General features: G+C 46.2%; 8 protein-coding genes across 8 annotated transcripts; 4 read left to right on the plus strand and 4 right to left on the minus strand.

The window, feature by feature from the left end:
* Nucleotides 1–161: 161 nt before the first annotated feature.
* On the minus strand, nt 162–731 carry N7529_009915 (thiamine-binding protein; the record flags this gene model as incomplete). Its single annotated transcript, XM_057245442.1, has 4 exons — nt 162–240; nt 291–393; nt 524–629; nt 681–731. 4 exons carry the CDS (start codon nt 729–731, stop codon nt 162–164), a joined length of 339 nt encoding a protein of 112 aa, XP_057093705.1.
* A 938-nt stretch (nt 732–1669) lies between these two features.
* On the plus strand, nt 1670–2676 carry N7529_009916 (inositol-pentakisphosphate 2-kinase; the record flags this gene model as incomplete). Its single annotated transcript, XM_057245443.1, has 2 exons — nt 1670–2446; nt 2497–2676. The coding sequence occupies 2 exons, from the start codon at nt 1670–1672 to the stop codon at nt 2674–2676; spliced, it is 957 nt and encodes a 318-aa protein (XP_057093706.1).
* Nucleotides 2677–6545: 3869 nt separating this feature from the next.
* N7529_009917 (SGNH/GDSL hydrolase family protein) lies at nt 6546–7394 on the minus strand (the record flags this gene model as incomplete). Its single annotated transcript, XM_057245444.1, has 1 exon — nt 6546–7394. The coding sequence occupies one exon, from the start codon at nt 7392–7394 to the stop codon at nt 6546–6548; it is 849 nt and encodes a 282-aa protein (XP_057093707.1).
* Nucleotides 7395–8651: 1257 nt separating this feature from the next.
* On the plus strand, nt 8652–10396 carry N7529_009918 (uncharacterized protein; the record flags this gene model as incomplete). Its single annotated transcript, XM_057245445.1, has 4 exons — nt 8652–8820; nt 8880–9153; nt 9216–9442; nt 9504–10396. 4 exons carry the CDS (start codon nt 8652–8654, stop codon nt 10394–10396), a joined length of 1563 nt encoding a protein of 520 aa, XP_057093708.1.
* Nucleotides 10397–10915: 519 nt separating this feature from the next.
* N7529_009919 (uncharacterized protein) lies at nt 10916–11662 on the minus strand (the record flags this gene model as incomplete). Its single annotated transcript, XM_057245446.1, has 2 exons — nt 10916–10966; nt 11018–11662. 2 exons carry the CDS (start codon nt 11660–11662, stop codon nt 10916–10918), a joined length of 696 nt encoding a protein of 231 aa, XP_057093709.1.
* Nucleotides 11663–12172: 510 nt separating this feature from the next.
* N7529_009920 (VOC family protein) lies at nt 12173–12746 on the plus strand (the record flags this gene model as incomplete). Its single annotated transcript, XM_057245447.1, has 4 exons — nt 12173–12315; nt 12375–12537; nt 12584–12675; nt 12728–12746. The coding sequence occupies 4 exons, from the start codon at nt 12173–12175 to the stop codon at nt 12744–12746; spliced, it is 417 nt and encodes a 138-aa protein (XP_057093710.1).
* Nucleotides 12747–12815: 69 nt separating this feature from the next.
* On the minus strand, nt 12816–13478 carry N7529_009921 (uncharacterized protein; the record flags this gene model as incomplete). Its single annotated transcript, XM_057245448.1, has 3 exons — nt 12816–12932; nt 12981–13273; nt 13346–13478. 3 exons carry the CDS (start codon nt 13476–13478, stop codon nt 12816–12818), a joined length of 543 nt encoding a protein of 180 aa, XP_057093711.1.
* Nucleotides 13479–14476: 998 nt separating this feature from the next.
* Nucleotides 14477–15346, plus strand: N7529_009922 (copper acquisition factor BIM1-like domain-containing protein; the record flags this gene model as incomplete). Its single annotated transcript, XM_057245449.1, has 3 exons — nt 14477–14666; nt 14713–14723; nt 14780–15346. The coding sequence occupies 3 exons, from the start codon at nt 14477–14479 to the stop codon at nt 15344–15346; spliced, it is 768 nt and encodes a 255-aa protein (XP_057093712.1).
* Nucleotides 15347–16127: the final 781 nt, after the last annotated feature.

Genomic DNA, 16127 nt, shown 5'->3' on the forward strand with positions numbered 1-16127 from the left:
CTTATGACATGACACGGGCATTGGTTGTACATAGGCGTTTTGGATTATAGAGCAGCGTGTGTACGTTTGTATGGTCGATTATTATGCAGAAAATTTATATAGGTATACAAGCGAGTCAATTGCAACGCATACAATTCATTATCCTATCTAGGACACATATCCTAAGCCTTTTGTTGATCCTTCGCCAACAATTCCCGCACCTTACTCACTTTATCCTCAAAAGACTGCACCTTATCGGTTCTACGCAAATCAGCAGGGTGGAATGAAGGGGGAAGAAAGAAGCAACTGACCTCGACCCAACACGAATATCAGTCTGAATCCGAACAATCCCCTGTCGGTGGAGAATTGTATGCGCCTGACCGATAACCTGATGAACCTGGTCCCAGGAACCTTCTATAGAGAGTATCAGCGGGGGTCGCACCGTCACCTCAGGGCTGTGTAATGCGGCTGGATTGTAGATCTGGCTAACCCAAGAACTTGTTCCACATAAAAGTGAGCTAAGTAGGGATTGGCAACCACTTACCGATTGTTGTGCCTGCGGAATGCATGACATACTTCAAGCCGCATGTTTCGATCAGCCGCTGGACGTCGGCGATCTGGTCTGAGACTGAAGGTGATGAGGTGCCGATCTATGTTGGTAAGTATGGAAGTGATGTACTTGGTGGGGTTTGTTTACTTACGGGGATTAAACAGAAGTCTGCGACACAGTGGGCGGGAGTTGGAATAGACATTGTAAAATGGATTTGAAGGAATAGCGGAGACTTAGTAAAGTTCTCTGGGATGTATGGAATTTTAGTGGTGAAGTTGAAAAGACTAAGTCAAAAACAAAAGATCCGAGTCAAAAAGGTGTCCGCCATTGCTGCAGGGCTGACACATTTGGCACTTTATTAAATTTTACATCACCACACGTTCAGTACGGAGTACTCCGTACAGCCATACAATCAAGATTCAGCCCTGAAGAGCCCCGGCGCTATATATATCTTAATAAACTTATTATAACACGGCGCATCTACCCCCATCTTGCTGCACCTCTACGATTTGAGGTATCCGATTTTCGCTGACCGCCCATTGCCCATAGACTATCGGTGCATTGCTTTCTTTCTGATCTCCGCTTTGTTCGCTGAACTTTGATTATTCCTGGTTCTTTATCCCTGATTCTTGATTCCTGGTCCTTACTTGATCATCTCCCGTCCCATCTTGCTCCTGAAGAGTCTCAACATTCAGATCTCAAATTCAAACAATGAACTGGTGATCGGGCTCTAGTACGCCACTATTGAGCCCCCACCCGAACTAAACCCTGCACGTTTTTCTCCCCCGGGTTTTTATTTCTTTGGACTTTCGATTGGGACAGTTTCCGGGGCACTTTCTCTCGGCCTCTTTTCTTCGGTTTCTCCTTTCTCGATTCCTTCAGAAGAATACCGCTATATCCTTTGTCTGCACAAGTGACAAAGTCATTCGAATCCCTAAACATTACGGACAATTTCGATCAGAATTACCCGAGTGTGATTCGCCGCAAACTAACCCCGGTTTAGCCCTAGGATCCAATTAAGCTCACTGGATGCATGCACCAGCAATCTTGATAGCTTGCCTCGCATAAACATCCGAGGCTGTTCAAAAAGCAGCTCCGTCATGACAAAGATCTTCTACATTTCCAACCCTATCCTATCGGATGACCAAGCCCAGTCTACTTGAACTCCCGCGGGGAGTTCAACTAATCTACCTCGCCGAGGGCGGGGCAAATGTCATCTATCGATTCACAACACCTACCACCCTTCCACCCCAACTGCAAGGCAAACTCCTCCGTCTGCGCAAGAAAACGGCAGCAGACACCCCTTACAAAGACATCGTCCGCAACTTCGATACCATCATCCGCCCCCTCTTCACCCCGGACGAGCTAGTCGACCAAACCCTCATCCGCCTCCCAGAAGGTCTCATCATACAATGCAACGAGCAGCTCCGCGCCGCAGAGCGAAATAGCCAGCGCCCGCCAAAGCGCCACGGCAGCTACCTCTCTCTGACCGAGCCCTTCGGCCTCCTAATCACTGACATGACGACCGCCAACGACCCAGGCGCGACCCTCGCAGAGCTCAAGCCGAAATGGCTGAACCAGTCGCCCACAGCACCAAGCACGGCATGTAGATGCCGCACCTGTGCGCTGTGGGAGATGAAGAATCGCGAAGCAATGCAAGCCGGCAGAAAAGAGCAGCGCTCCTTCTGTCCGCTAGACCTCGTCTCCGAGCAATACGAGAACGTACTCCGAGCAGCAGGCCTGATCAAGTGCAAGGACCGGTCGCGGCTGGCTCGGATCTTGTTTCGGAATCCGACGTTGTTGAGACTGCAGTCTTTGCAGAAGACTGAGCGGGAGGTCGGGCTGCTTGGGCCTGAGGGGCGCGCTTGGGACATGTCACTTGCAATGACGTTGCGAGACTGTACAATGTTTGTGAGAGTGAGTATACTCCTTGTCGATGTTTGAAATTGAATTGCTGATACCGTTAGATCCCACATGATGAAAAAGCGCCTGTTGAGATCCGGCTCGGAGACCTGGATTTGAAAACCGGGGCTGGAGGCAAGGCTGGGTATTGGAGGGAGCTGGAGACGAGGTTGATTGAGCAGGGCTGGTATCGGGGGTCGAATGGCTGCCAGGAATCAAGTGAGTGTGCGTTGCGTCGTGCGTGATCTATTCCTCGCTCTGTTTGATCTTGCATAAGTGCGGTATTCCGTCATTTGGGTGATTTGGGGCACTGAGACCTCGTGGTTCATTGGCTTGTACAGTAGATGATCTAATTTTCGGGCGGCTTTTGTTTTCATTTCTATCTTTGGGGGTTTTATGGTTTTTTGTTCCATTGCATTCATGTTGGCTTGCTCATTAATACGCGATAGGCGATGCTACGGCCTTCAAATAATTGCGAGCAAATTTACTTATCCCGGTCCGAGAGACATGCACACGTACAGCAGTTGGAAACCGAGAGCGAGTACAAGAATAACATTTGTTGCAATATAGCCTGGAGACCGGTCTAACCCCGATTTTGTCCACTTGATATACTATATACGCGCCGAAATCAGCAACAAAACCTAATGGGTATAGCAGCGTTTGCTTGTTTGCGCATTCGCTTGGTTTGCTTATTCATGTTTGGCATGTCACCCTAGCTATAGATAGAGAGCTTTTTCCTCAGATCTCAGAATTCAAATCAATTTTCATATCAACTATTCCACACACATAGTGGTGATCACATCAGAATCTCCAAATCTATCAACAATGAGTAACATTCATCTTGGAATAAGAGTAGCATCGTTTTTCTACCGGGAAGGGACCGCACCCTTCTACCGGTGCGTGAATAGCTTACCCACATATAACATGTGTTATCAACCGAACCATCTATATGAACCTAGGATCTAACCGGTCGTTATAGTAAATCCGGGGAATCTTCTAAGACCTGTGCTGAGCGTGAAACGAAGGACCAGACGGGCTTGGAGTTTTCGTCGATAAATCTGTGTAGTAGGGTGTTCAGAGCAATATTTTCCTACTATCTATATGTGTGTGGTTGAACAGGAGATGGTTGAGCCGAATGCTTGTTTTCCTTTCTGTTTCCCTATTATGTTATGGTTTGGCATACATTGCTTTCTGTGTATCGACTTTACGTGTGTATAACAAGGCCAACAAGTACAGGGTTTTGAAGCCCAAGGAGCATGAGGTTTGGGGGTAGTTCTCCTGAGATCGCCTAATAACCTTTGGAAAAGAGCCTTCCTATAAGGGCGAGGAGTTGGCTTTTTCTTCTTGTAAAACTGTGCAAAGCCTCTCCTGGGCTTCTGTTCACATAGTCACCATGCTTGTTCGTGATTTTAGAACTTAGAGCCTTCTTATATTCTGCCTTACCTAGGTACCTCTTCACGAAGACGTATAGACAACCTATTTAGCTATCCAAGAAAGTGTTATAGGGAGTTTATCATCCCGAAAAAATGCATAGTAGGCACCATGAGCTCTCCACTAATTGAAGTGATAGACTTTGTCAAACTTCTCCATTAAACGTGCTGGGTCGACCCTACGCTTCCATGGAAAATGTCCAGTTCCTTCGTACTTTGCAGCATATTTAGCACCGGTGCATTGATATGAAAGTCAGAGGAGTCAGCGTCTGAATCAATCAATATCGCTTACGATCCCTTTGGCCGTTTTCGCACATCAAAGCCGCCTACCGGTAATAGTAGGAGAGGTTCACTGTCTCCTAGGGCAGCTAAGAGGTACTTCAAAAGGTGCACCCTTAGCCGTATCTCGTGCTTTATCTTCCCATTCCTTGCGTAAGTCACCACGGATAACGTTCCTTTATCAAGTTTTTAGTCCTCCGTAGCCTCGATAGAGTATAGGCCACCATCTAGTAACGGTGGCGGTAGCGAAGCCCAGACATGATATAACTTATATATCAATCAGGGAGTTTCAGTGAGATAATGGAAATAAGTATTTAGACATATCGTGGAAAGACTAGTCGGCCTCTACTCATCCTACGATAAGTTCACGGCGCTGTTGAACAATATGGTGTGCAGGATCACCATCAATGCTAGCATACTTAGCCGTAATCTAATTTTCCAATTTACATATCAGTGGCCTGATCGTGTTTGACACTAGAGAAAACAAAAAGCTGACCGAAACAAAAAGAAACCATGCTTTAGATTCTTCCTGCACTTGATCCTTCGGTATGTCCCACTCGGGTTGAAATCGCACCGAGGAGGGAATCCCACTAGACCATAGATGAAGCGCCCCGTTCATATTTAAATTTACCGTGATGTGGCCAGAGAGTCAGTTCAGGCAAGGTGTTGTGATAGATCTCAAGTTATACTATTGGTCAATTCAGGGATCCATTACACCTATCGTATGATCTGCAGTTGAAACTAGCGTGTGCAATAGTGTGTACGGTCATTTAACTGACTCGCTGACTCTTACGACAAAAATTACAGACCCTCGGAACGAGGGTCTACCACCTAGGTTGTATAGATGCACGATTTTACGATAACAGCCTTCTCGTTCTAATACAAAAAACCTATCATCTTGGAAATAGCTTTATTCGCTATTGAAACTATCTGTAAAGTGATAATTTAAACTACATTATGTTTCAATTAGCTCTAAGATTTGTAATAGAGATATTACAATGTGGTGTTCCATGCCTGTCGCCGCCGTAAGAACAAGATTACTGTTGCCATATGTGTAGCCATGTGGTTCCCGAATCCTGCCAGGTTTGTGTTTCCCCATAGCTTTAATAGCTGTAACTTCAATAGCTGGCCTTCCATCTGCTGAAATGAGTTTAGGAATTGAGATTGCTTTGACAGATGTACATGGATTCTCATTACAATCTTTTGCTGATCAAGATCTTATCAATCCATGGATCGCCTTTCGGGTGGGAGCCGGTGTTTCATATCTAGTAAATCAATCGGTTTTACATGTCAATCCAGCCCATGACGAGTTAGACCAGCGCATCCGAAGTGGGCTTGGGGTTCCAATAATCGAAAATTGCAGCTTGGAGGGATATGCTCAGCCACGCCCCCACACCCCACCTCCAAAATCACGCAAAAGATCCCACAAAAAGGCACGCTTTAGGTCTTTCCACTAGAACCAGTTACTTTGCTTATGTTGTATGATTTCGTCAGTGATGTTAAATACATCGTTGAATACTCGTCTCGTCTTCTGGCAGCCGACCTCTATTGATGCCTTCGATAAGCTTCCTATGCCTCCGACGCTGGCTGACCTAGCTTAAGTAACACGTCCTTTTCAAGCTCTCTTATAGTAGTTTTCGAATTCAGCTTGACCTCTCACTCTTTGGACTTGATTCCCGCGAGATAAAGCCGAAATACGCTAGTCCTGTTTAGGATCACCGCTCTTTTAGTTAGGCAGAACTGTGGAGGTAAAAACTATACCTCATAAAAGGACGTATTGTAACAAACTTGTAATGATACATCGAATCTCCTAGAGCCCTTGGTAGACCTGGCGATCTGGCAAGATCGTCTACCCGCTTTCTGCCGCCTGTTTATACAGAGAAGACCAAGTGGGACAAGAGAGAATAGGGAATCACAAGCGCAAAGGTGATCATGTCATTAGAACTGGAGTGCTATATCCTCCTTGCAATATCATCAATATTCTACCTCTCAGTCTTCTACCCAAGGGCAAGACGTCTCGACCCTGAAGGCCGCGGTTGAACCGATTGTTGTAATATGAGGCTGGTGCAGATCAGGAACCAAGCCGAACCATCGGTTATGATAAAGAATCAACCGCACATCAGGTTTCGTACTTGAATAGTTGCTATTAATCTGTACATTCAGTATACACCCCCCTCAAAATTCCGCTTCGTCTATATGAAACAAATCCAGCCACCAAGCAGATCTCAAACGGTTAACGCAGTCGAATGTATGGAGGGCACGATCAAAATATCTTCGCAGAAACTTGCGATAGATGGAAAACGTCCATTTACCACGAAATTTATCTGTTAGAGCGGAAGTACCACACCGCCGATGGTACAAGTCTTGTGTGATTACTTCTTCGAGTAACCGAATCTCTCCTTCGACTAGGATCTATCATTTTGGACTCTTTCGAGTAGAAGACTTGCTACTGCCTTCATTCCATCGAGATTCGGGTGAAAGATGGGGCCGCGTCGAACCACTGATGCAAGGTCAAATCCTCCAACCCATGGTTCTTTGCTGCCAAGTGCATGTCCCAGGCTGAGTTCGTGGACTGGTACTCTCTCGCACCAGTTCCCCCTACTTTCCGCTGCAACTGCATAAGCTTGTTGCAGCGCAGAGGCGACTCCGCGATGATGTTCTAGTTTTTCTTGACTGAAGGGAATATCCTGACCAGGTCGTGTATCAGGTCCTAGAACAGCGAGATATTCGACAACAAAAATACGAGCTCTTGGGGCTCGTTTGTGTATCTCATCGAGGACCCCGCCTAGTCTTTCAGCCATCTCACTTGGGGATAACGGGTCAGACGTTTGCGCTGGTGGTTGGGAAGAAACAGCTGATGTCAACGCCCTTACACCTTGCATAATAGTATTGAGGATTGCTCCCGGTAAAGTCGCAACCCAAGCATCGTAAAGCATGCCACCGATATAGTTGATGTCGTTGCCACCGGCAGTAATGGTGATTATATCCGCATCTTCCGGCAGGTTGGAGATTTGGACCGGGAAGGATTTTTTAGAGAACAGGACGCTTTGTGGGTCGACAGTTATATTAAGAAGAGTTGCCCCAGAAACAGTTAGGTCGGTGATCTCAGCGTTCAGCTGCTGCGCTAGGAGATGAGGGTAATTCTGCCCTGATCGCATAGCAGCGCGTGGTTCGATTTGCGGGGGGACGCCGGGACCAGCAGCAAATGAACTTCCAAGGCTCGCAATTCGGAGCTTCTTATTTTGAGTTGGCATCGTAAAACCGAAATTCTCGGTAGCAAAGAAATTTGCAAGGAAGACTCTGGATTTTGAAAGACAATGGTCGTGGCTTCCGTTTTGGTCCCGAGGACGATCGGCCTCTACTTCTAGAGGCCGAGAATCTCGGAAAACTGTTATGCCGAGTACTTTATGACTTGGGTACGCCTCTCACGGGAGATCATTTACGATGTGGGGTATCGAGGTCAATCGTTTCTAGTTAATAAGTGAATACACTCTTGAAAGTAACTAGCTTAAGTAGTTACCATGTAAGCTACGTAATCTACGTAACGCGCATCAGGTCCGGCGAATACAGTGACAGATAGACCAGTTTCACCCCTGCGCCAGCACACATTTGTTCAAGTCGCTCCGACCGGTGAACCCAACACGTTTATCACATCCAGATCCATTACGTTTAGGTATAATAAGAACGTATTATTTTAAAGAAGGAAAATTCACTACTTACCTAAGGGGGGAACCATAGCTTTTTAAGTCTTAAAGACGAAACTCTTAAGAGAGGGGGAGGTAATATTATAGATATACTAATCACTAATTATATATAAGGACCGTAACTACTAATAGGCTACCGAGAGCTAACCGATCTATCTATTATCTATATTATATACGATACCTAATACCTAAGTATCCTTAGGATATCCTAAGAAGAGAAACCATAATTAGGCTTAGTAAGTAAGAGTATAATCCGCCTTAATTAAGATCTACCTATCCAGGATATCTACCTATTATATAGGTTATTCTCCGTAATAATAAACCTCTACGACCGATAAGGACGATAACTACGTAATTATATAAGTAGTAGAACGGGTCGATAGTTGTAACGGAGTAGATCCTGAATCTTCAGAGTCCTGCCATGGAGACGGGTTGTCGCCAGCATGTCACTGTCGATCACAAAGCATAGGAACCTCGCGCGACATCTTCTAAGGTTAAGGAATAGCTGTTTTTGCAAAATTGTAGATTCCTAATGTCTGAGCTACTCTGTGCAATAGTGTGTGAAATTAATGACCCTGTAATTGGCCGTTTTATTACGCATAACAAACGGGCCGATTGATTTCAGCCAGGAGTTGATCACGGCCGATCCCTTGAAAAGTGGACTCTCATCGCAACTCGGCAAAAAAATTCGAAAGGGTCCCGACTTGTCATGGAAAATCTAGCATATTATAGTACATAAGAGTCGCATTTCCCCAGAAGTGGGTCAGTTGAAACTTTGCTTTGAAATTATCTGAGGTAACAGCCAGGATGTTCGGTCGATCTATGAAGGCAGCAGCGCTATTGATCGCACTTCTCATTGATGGCAGTCAAGCAAATCAGCCGAATAGAGGCCGTTCCGCACATCGCGCCCATCATGCTCGGAGATCGGAGCCGGTTGATAAGTCAAATTATCGATTCCTGACGAACAAGACCGAATGTACGCTTCGTCCCATCCATTCCTTTGATTGGGACTAACCAATGGCAATACGCCCACAGCTCATGTGGTAGAAAGCCTACCAGACGTTCATTATGACTTAGGGGAGATGTACTCGGGCTTTATGCCCGTCCGGGACAATGCTTCCCTGTTTTATATATTTCAGCCGAAGCTTGGGGAGCCCAGTGACGACCTCACAATTTGGCTCAATGGTGGGCCGGGATGTAGTTCGATGCAAGGATTTTTGCAAGAGAACGGACGCTTTACTTGGCTACCCGGCACCTATGAGCCAGTTATTAATGAATACTCATGGGTCAATTTAACTAATATGCTGTGGTAAGTCATGGGTATACTAGTAGTATACGCGGTTCGGTAATCGATAAACTGACTGTGCTCAGGGTCGACCAACCTGTTGGAGTTGGATTCTCAAGTGGCGAGCCGACTGCTACGAACGACGAGGATCTCGCTGACGATTTCGTCAAATTCTTGAAAGAGTTCCAACAAGAATACGGCATCAAGAACTTCCGCATCTTTCTAACTGGTGAAAGCTATGCAGGCCGCTACGTGCCCTACATATCCGCCGCTATGCTCGACAAGAACGATACCGAGTACTTCAACCTTAGCGGTAAGAATTGAGAATTGCCCCGAACAGCATTATGTTAGTCGCCCATTCTCATTCATTGTAGGAGCTCTGATGTATGACGCCTGCATCGGCCAGTGGGATTATATCCAGGCTGAGCTCCCATCTTATCCCTTCGTCGAGCAACATGCCGAGCTGTTCAATTTCAACCAATCTTTTATGGGGGAGCTGGAGGCCACTTACGAACAATGCGGTTACAAGGAATATTTCGACGAATATTTCACTTATCCGGCTTCTGGATTGCAACCCTCCAAATATATGAACTACTCCGACGTCGATTGCGACATTTACAACATGATCTATTTTGAAGCTTACACTCCGAACCCATGCTGGAGTCCTTACAAGATCAGCCAAACATGTCCATTGCTATGGGACGTTCTGGGATTCCCCACAGATCTAGCCTACGAACCAGGCCCCAACACCTATTTCAACCGCACAGACGTCAAAAAAGCTCTGCATGTCCCCGAGAATATTGACTGGGAGCTCTGTAGCATTGAAAGTGTCTTCGTGAGCGAGAACCCCGGGCCCGAGCAACAATACGATGAGTCTCCCAATCCCACAGAGCACATCCTGCCCCGGGTTATCGAAGCAACAAATCGGGTTCTGATATCGAACGGAGATTGGGACTATCTGATTATCACAAATGGAACGTTGCTCGCAATCCAGAACATGACCTGGAACGGCGAGCTTGGTTTCCAGACTCGTCCTAGCAAGCCTATTCATATCGACATGCCTGACTTGCAGTATGCTCCCGTCTTTGACGCCCAGCTCGATTATGGTGGTCTCGATGGCCCGCAGGGCATCATGGGGGTTCAACACTATGAACGTGGTCTGATGTTTGCGGAAACCTTCCAAGCGGGTCATCGACAGTCCCAGGATCAGAGCCGAGTGTCTTACCGTCATGTTCAGTGGTTATTGGGTGATGATGAGCATCTATGATATCCTTTTTCCTTAATCCTCTATTATCTAGATGATTCAGATTCATCCATCTCAGCGGCCTTAGTCACCTGTAGATTAGTTGAAAGTACGTCTTAAAAATTCATTTGGGTTCACATCCATTTTCAATGCATCAATTTGTCGGAAAGCTCGATTAGTCTCGATTTGAACATAATAGCCTGAAATCAGTGCTGCACATAGATTGACCAATTGGCTATACACGCCAAAAGATTTATTGAGGATAGAATATCGTTAATCATCAACGAGAACACGCCTGATTTGGTTTCTACTCCATAGAAACATCCTCTTGGTGCCTCTATATCTTGCCGCTGGTAAACTAAAGCAAACAGGGTATGCGTATGCAAAGAGACAATCCAGCATCAATGGAAGAAAGAGAAACCTCAAAACGAAAATGATTTGACCGGGTAATCGAATGTACCTGCCAAGGCGTAGCCAATCTTGCTTGGCGTTTGCTTGACATGCTTGATTATGCTTAGGACGCACAAAGCCTCAAGTCACAAATCAACTTGATCCGAATACCCAGTCTGATACAATGACCGCAACGGTTGCAACCTAGGAACGTTAGTCTACATATACTGTAATGTCTCTCTACACGGTACTCACCAGCGAAATATCCACACCAGGCATTATAATAACATCCATAGCAGGCCTATAACCAATCTTAGGGCCCAGCAAAGCCAGCCGTTCATTGTGATGGATGCTCTCCTTAACCTCAGCAACCTTCCGATCTCCATCAACGATATCAAAAAACGCCAGTGCATTCCCATGCCTCTCAATATTCAACGTAAGCATCTTCTCGTCGAGCCTCTTCCCGCCAAAAGCAGCCGCATTCTCAAAAGAAAGATTAAAATCCCCAAACGAAGTTTTCCCTAGCGCCCAGCGCGGAGACCCCGTAGCTATCGTCGCAGTATCGCACCCGGGCAAACTAACGGACCAACTATTTGTGCGGTACCATTTGCGATGAAGCTCGAAGAGCGGCAGACCCGATGAATCGCGAAACTCGCGACACGACCGGTCGCTGTATTTGCGGCCGGTTACAGTAAATTGCGGCGTGCCGTCTTCTTCGGTGATCTTGTATGCGACGGCTGATTGGGGGCTGCCGAAAGGGCGCAGGACAAGGGTTGTTTTAGAGCGCGCGATGTATTGGTTGCGGAAGGCGATATCGCGGTTCGGAGAGCGGAGCGTTTTGCGGGGCTTGGATGAGGAGGGGAGGGACATGCGGGCGTCTCGATAGGATAAGTACGACATGGTTGGTTGAGGTGGCTAGTGATGCGCTTTCCTGCTCTTTATACGTATACGGCCGGGTGTAGGTACTTAGGTAACTATTAATTACCTGGATGGAGTAATTTTGCGCTATATATTCCTACTCATGCGGCATTTATCCCGTCCAGTGTCGGATGATCTCACTGATAGCTGAGCCACAGTTGCCAAGAAATGTACATGAAGCTATAATAGTTCGCTTTAACTCTAGAGATGAGGGGTAGTTACTAATTAGTGGTGGGCTTGAGGACGTTAGGAGCCTGTGGCTGTTTTTTCTTCTCGGTTCGGTTTATTGTTGACGGTATCGGCCGCTCGAAAATGTTGCATTGGATCAATGAACTAATTCGTCTTACGTTGGACAATCGTGGACTAATATAGTAAAATCGTAGCCTCGGGTATAGTTTAGTCGCCTATATAGGCTGAGTCATGCAAATTGCGGGCACCTAGGCGCAACATCTCTCTACTGCAATACAGCCTCAACCTTCCATATTAATAAACATGGCCGGTAAATTTGCCGTCAAGTCTTTGGACCATCTAGTCCTCACGGTCCGGAACATTCCCAAGACCGTGGCCTGGTATACGAACTACCTCGGCATGCGGCACGAAGTGTTTACATCGCCAACGAACCAGTCCGTTCAAAGGTAACCCCTCTTTCTCCAATTTCAGAAATTTATGCAGAAGCAAGGGTTAACGATAGTAGACATGCCCTTATTTTTGGTTCTCAGAAAATTAATCTCCACCAATCGGGCAAAGAATTCGAGCCCAAGGCTCAAGACGTTCAACCAGGAAGTGCGGACTTGTGCTTTTTGACTGATCAAGACGTGGAAAAAGTTTTGGAAGCCTTTCAAGAAGCTAGAGTTGAGGTGTGTTTTCATGATATTTGTGGAAGCATAATACTGACAACTCCAGGTTCTGGAAGGCGCTCAAGTTGTAGAGAGAACCGGAGCTGTTGGGAAAATCCGAAGCGTATATGTGAGAGACCCTGATGGGAATCTCATTGAGTAAGTATCCTCATTACATCCCCGGTATTGGCTTGACTGATTTTCATGACAGGGTTTCGAACTATGTATGAGTGACGGTAATCATTCAACATTGCAGTCATCATCTGGACACTTGCAATTCAAAATGGAGCGATATCATATTATAACAATGCCCATGCCACAGCACCCATCATTGCAGGAAGAACAGCATTCTGCTGGATTCCAGGCGCAGCACCTGTACTTGCCGAAGCAGAGGCCGCAGTTGCAGATGCAGATCCCTATACCATTAGTTATCGAAGACCCCCAAGAATACGAATGCAACATACTGTCGATGTAGCGGCAGAATCAGAACGAGCACCCGTCGCTGTAGACGAGCTTCTCGATGTAGTAGTAGTGGTGGTGGTGGTGGTAGCGGTAGCGGTAGCAGCGGTACCCGACATCGCAGAAGAAGAACTTGGCGTAGCATCGTCACTGCATGACGAGGCCGCAGACTTGACGTGATCACCGTAGTACTGCCAGATGTTATATGTGAGGGCACATTCCAAACATGATCTCAGATCGGTGGTGAATGTCGAGTTTGAGCAATAGTCATTCGACTCCGAAATCAAGATAACTTCGCCTGTTTTCGAGATGGGTCAGTAGCACATCCTAAAAGTAAGTCTTTCCTCGCTATGTGAGGCGCCGGGCTTACCGCATGCCTCGTGGCAATTGTATAGTGGTGAGCCAGGGGTGATGTCCTCGCGTTTTAGGAGCGAAGACAGATTAGGCCACTGGAGAGCGGCGGTAGAGGAGATCAAAACAGCGAATACAGCTGAGAAACGCATATTGGAACGAAAAAGTATAGTACAATTGAAAGTATTGGTGGTGCAGTGGTTATTTATGAGAGCGATGTATTAAAAGCGACAATGTAGCTTTATAGTCTCTGGAGAAGCAACCCACAGACTTATCTTCCGACATATTTTCATTCGGAGCCGGCCACCCAAAGCTAGCTCCTCCAGCCCAATTCAGTCTATATTGCCAAGCTCAGTTTAGCAATTGCTGCCCCACTTTAAGTGATCGATGGCACGCTGTAAAGCCGAAGCCCGAGTGTCAATTTGCGAGTGATTTTGTTCAGTGAAATAATTCCTGGCCATCTCCCAGTCCAAAGAAGATCGCGAGTTCAAGTAAGATAAATATTAAAAAGACGCGAAAGAAGCAAATTAAGAGCGTCAAACGACAAATGGGAAAGAAACTGTGCCTCGAATCCCTCGGCCTCGGCCCCTCTATCAAACCCTTGGCTTTCGGGAAAATCCGAAGCGAAGCGAAGAGGGTCCAATCAACAAAGCCACTTGATCTTATCAATCTAATCTCATCACCCCGGCGAATACTCTTCCGGTCTATATCCCTGTTAACCTTGGAAGAGTTACAGTCCGGATGAGACTAGTTCTTACGGTTCTGTTTCTTATTTGACTGGTTTGACTAATTCCTGCTATCTTTCTCCACTTCGCTTTTCCTGTTGCATCTGGATATTCGCTCTTATATTGCTGGGCACGCTAATATCACATGGTCTTTGATGAATTGCTTTTTATTGGCATAGAAGGTCCGATAGAGGGGTGTGTTTAGCAAGCGAGGTGCTATGTAGGATCCGGTTCGACTCCATCTCTGTCAAACATGGATTGGGTAAATGATGCCGATATGGCCTGTCATTTTGAAATGCCCATGCCCAATGCCGAGACATTGAATAATTAATATATAAGTATCTGCAGATCTCAAAAGTGCGGTCGTCACAAAATTTCCCAAAACTTCATATTCTGTCTGCGATATATCATCGCTTAATCAAAACATGCTACCATATACACCCCTACTGGCTGTCGCCGGTCTGTATGCCTCCCAAGCAAGTGCCGCCGAAGCAACAGATATGGGCCCTGCCGCCTTCCTCTGGCCTCCCGATCGAGCATGGGGAGCAGCACAGGATAACACAGCGCCGTGCGGTTCCTCTGCCGGCGTAACGAACCGGACAGATTTCCCACTCAGTACGAACTGCAACTCTCCCTAGCTATCTACTACTAAAATTCCCAGCCAATGGTCAGGTATCTCTCGTCCTCCAGGACGAGTCATACAATGTGAACTTAGCAATTTCTTACAGCAACGGCATGTGCAATCCTCCTACCCGACTATGAATATAAACTCTAACAGCCCAGACCCAACCTCAAACACCGACTTCACAACCCTAGTCTCATCAACCAATTTCCCGGACCTAGACCCCGGCCACGAGTGCTACGCCGTACCAAACCCAGCATCAAACATAACCTCTGGCTCGAACGCAACGCTCCAACTCTCGTATCTGTCTACCTTTGACACAGAAAAGAATAGCACTTTCTATGCATGCGCGGACATCACTTACGTCCCACTTGCGTCATTCACAACCAATGTTCTTTGCTTCAATGTCTCTGAGCCATCGACCACGACGTCGAGCTCGAGTACTAGCTCTGCGACTTCTTCTGATTCTTCGTCGTCGTCCTCATCTGGGGGATTGTCTGGGGGTCAGATTGCGGGGATTGTTGTTGGGTGTGTGGTTGGTGCGGCACTTGCTGCTGTTGCGCTTTTTGTTCTTTGGACCAGGCACCAGAGGAAGGTTCAGAGGGACAAGGTTGTTGCTGTTCGGATGGGGGATTGGGGGAATCAGGATAAGACGGTTGAGACGGGGGTTTGAGGGTAAATTATGCAGAAGGGGGAGGGCAGTGAGATGGATGAAGGATTTTATATGCTCTGCTATGTGACTTTGGTGCCTTGCTAGTTTGAGAGATCATTGTGTATGTATCATTTTTTTAGTGCCGAGCTGTACTAATTGTATTTAAATGTTTCAATTTGCAAATGATTTTTGATAAACGATGAGTATCAAATCATCAAGATATGTAGTATACATATGTACGTTGTACATGCAGAATTTTTACCATATAAATGTTCAAGTACGATATTATAAACAAGTGATGTAATCCTCTTCGACGTCATCAACTGAAAACAGTGAAAACAAAAGAGTTGGCCCTAAGCCCTATCGCCTAAGGAAAAATGACCCGTATAAAAGATGTGAAGGGATGCTTGTTAACCCCTGCAACCCTCCAAACTCCAGGAGAAACGCGCAGGTTACGCCCAAGTCCTAACTATGCCTCCGCTTCGCCCATTTTGATTCATCCGCCCTGGACATGGCCTTGGAGGATGAAATTGAGATCTGGACATCAACAAAAATTTCAAAAAAATTAACAAAATCGCGTTTTGATGAATATATTATCCATCAGGATTTATTTACTAATCAGAGACACTTGGTTATCAATGTGAAAGTTAATATGATACTATTCAAGGTCTCTACTTCCGGGATCTCCACTAGGCGGGAATCCTCCCGACTGGATCAGGTACGTTTCTACTTCACTTCATTTGTTTCATATGTTTTCATTGCATAAGGTGATGTTAGTTTATCCGTTCCTTACCTTTTATGG

The sequence above is a fragment of the Penicillium soppii genome (assembly GCF_028829465.1).
Source record: "Penicillium soppii strain IBT 18220 chromosome Unknown utg000007l, whole genome shotgun sequence".
Lineage (NCBI taxonomy): Eukaryota > Fungi > Ascomycota > Eurotiomycetes > Eurotiales > Aspergillaceae > Penicillium > Penicillium soppii.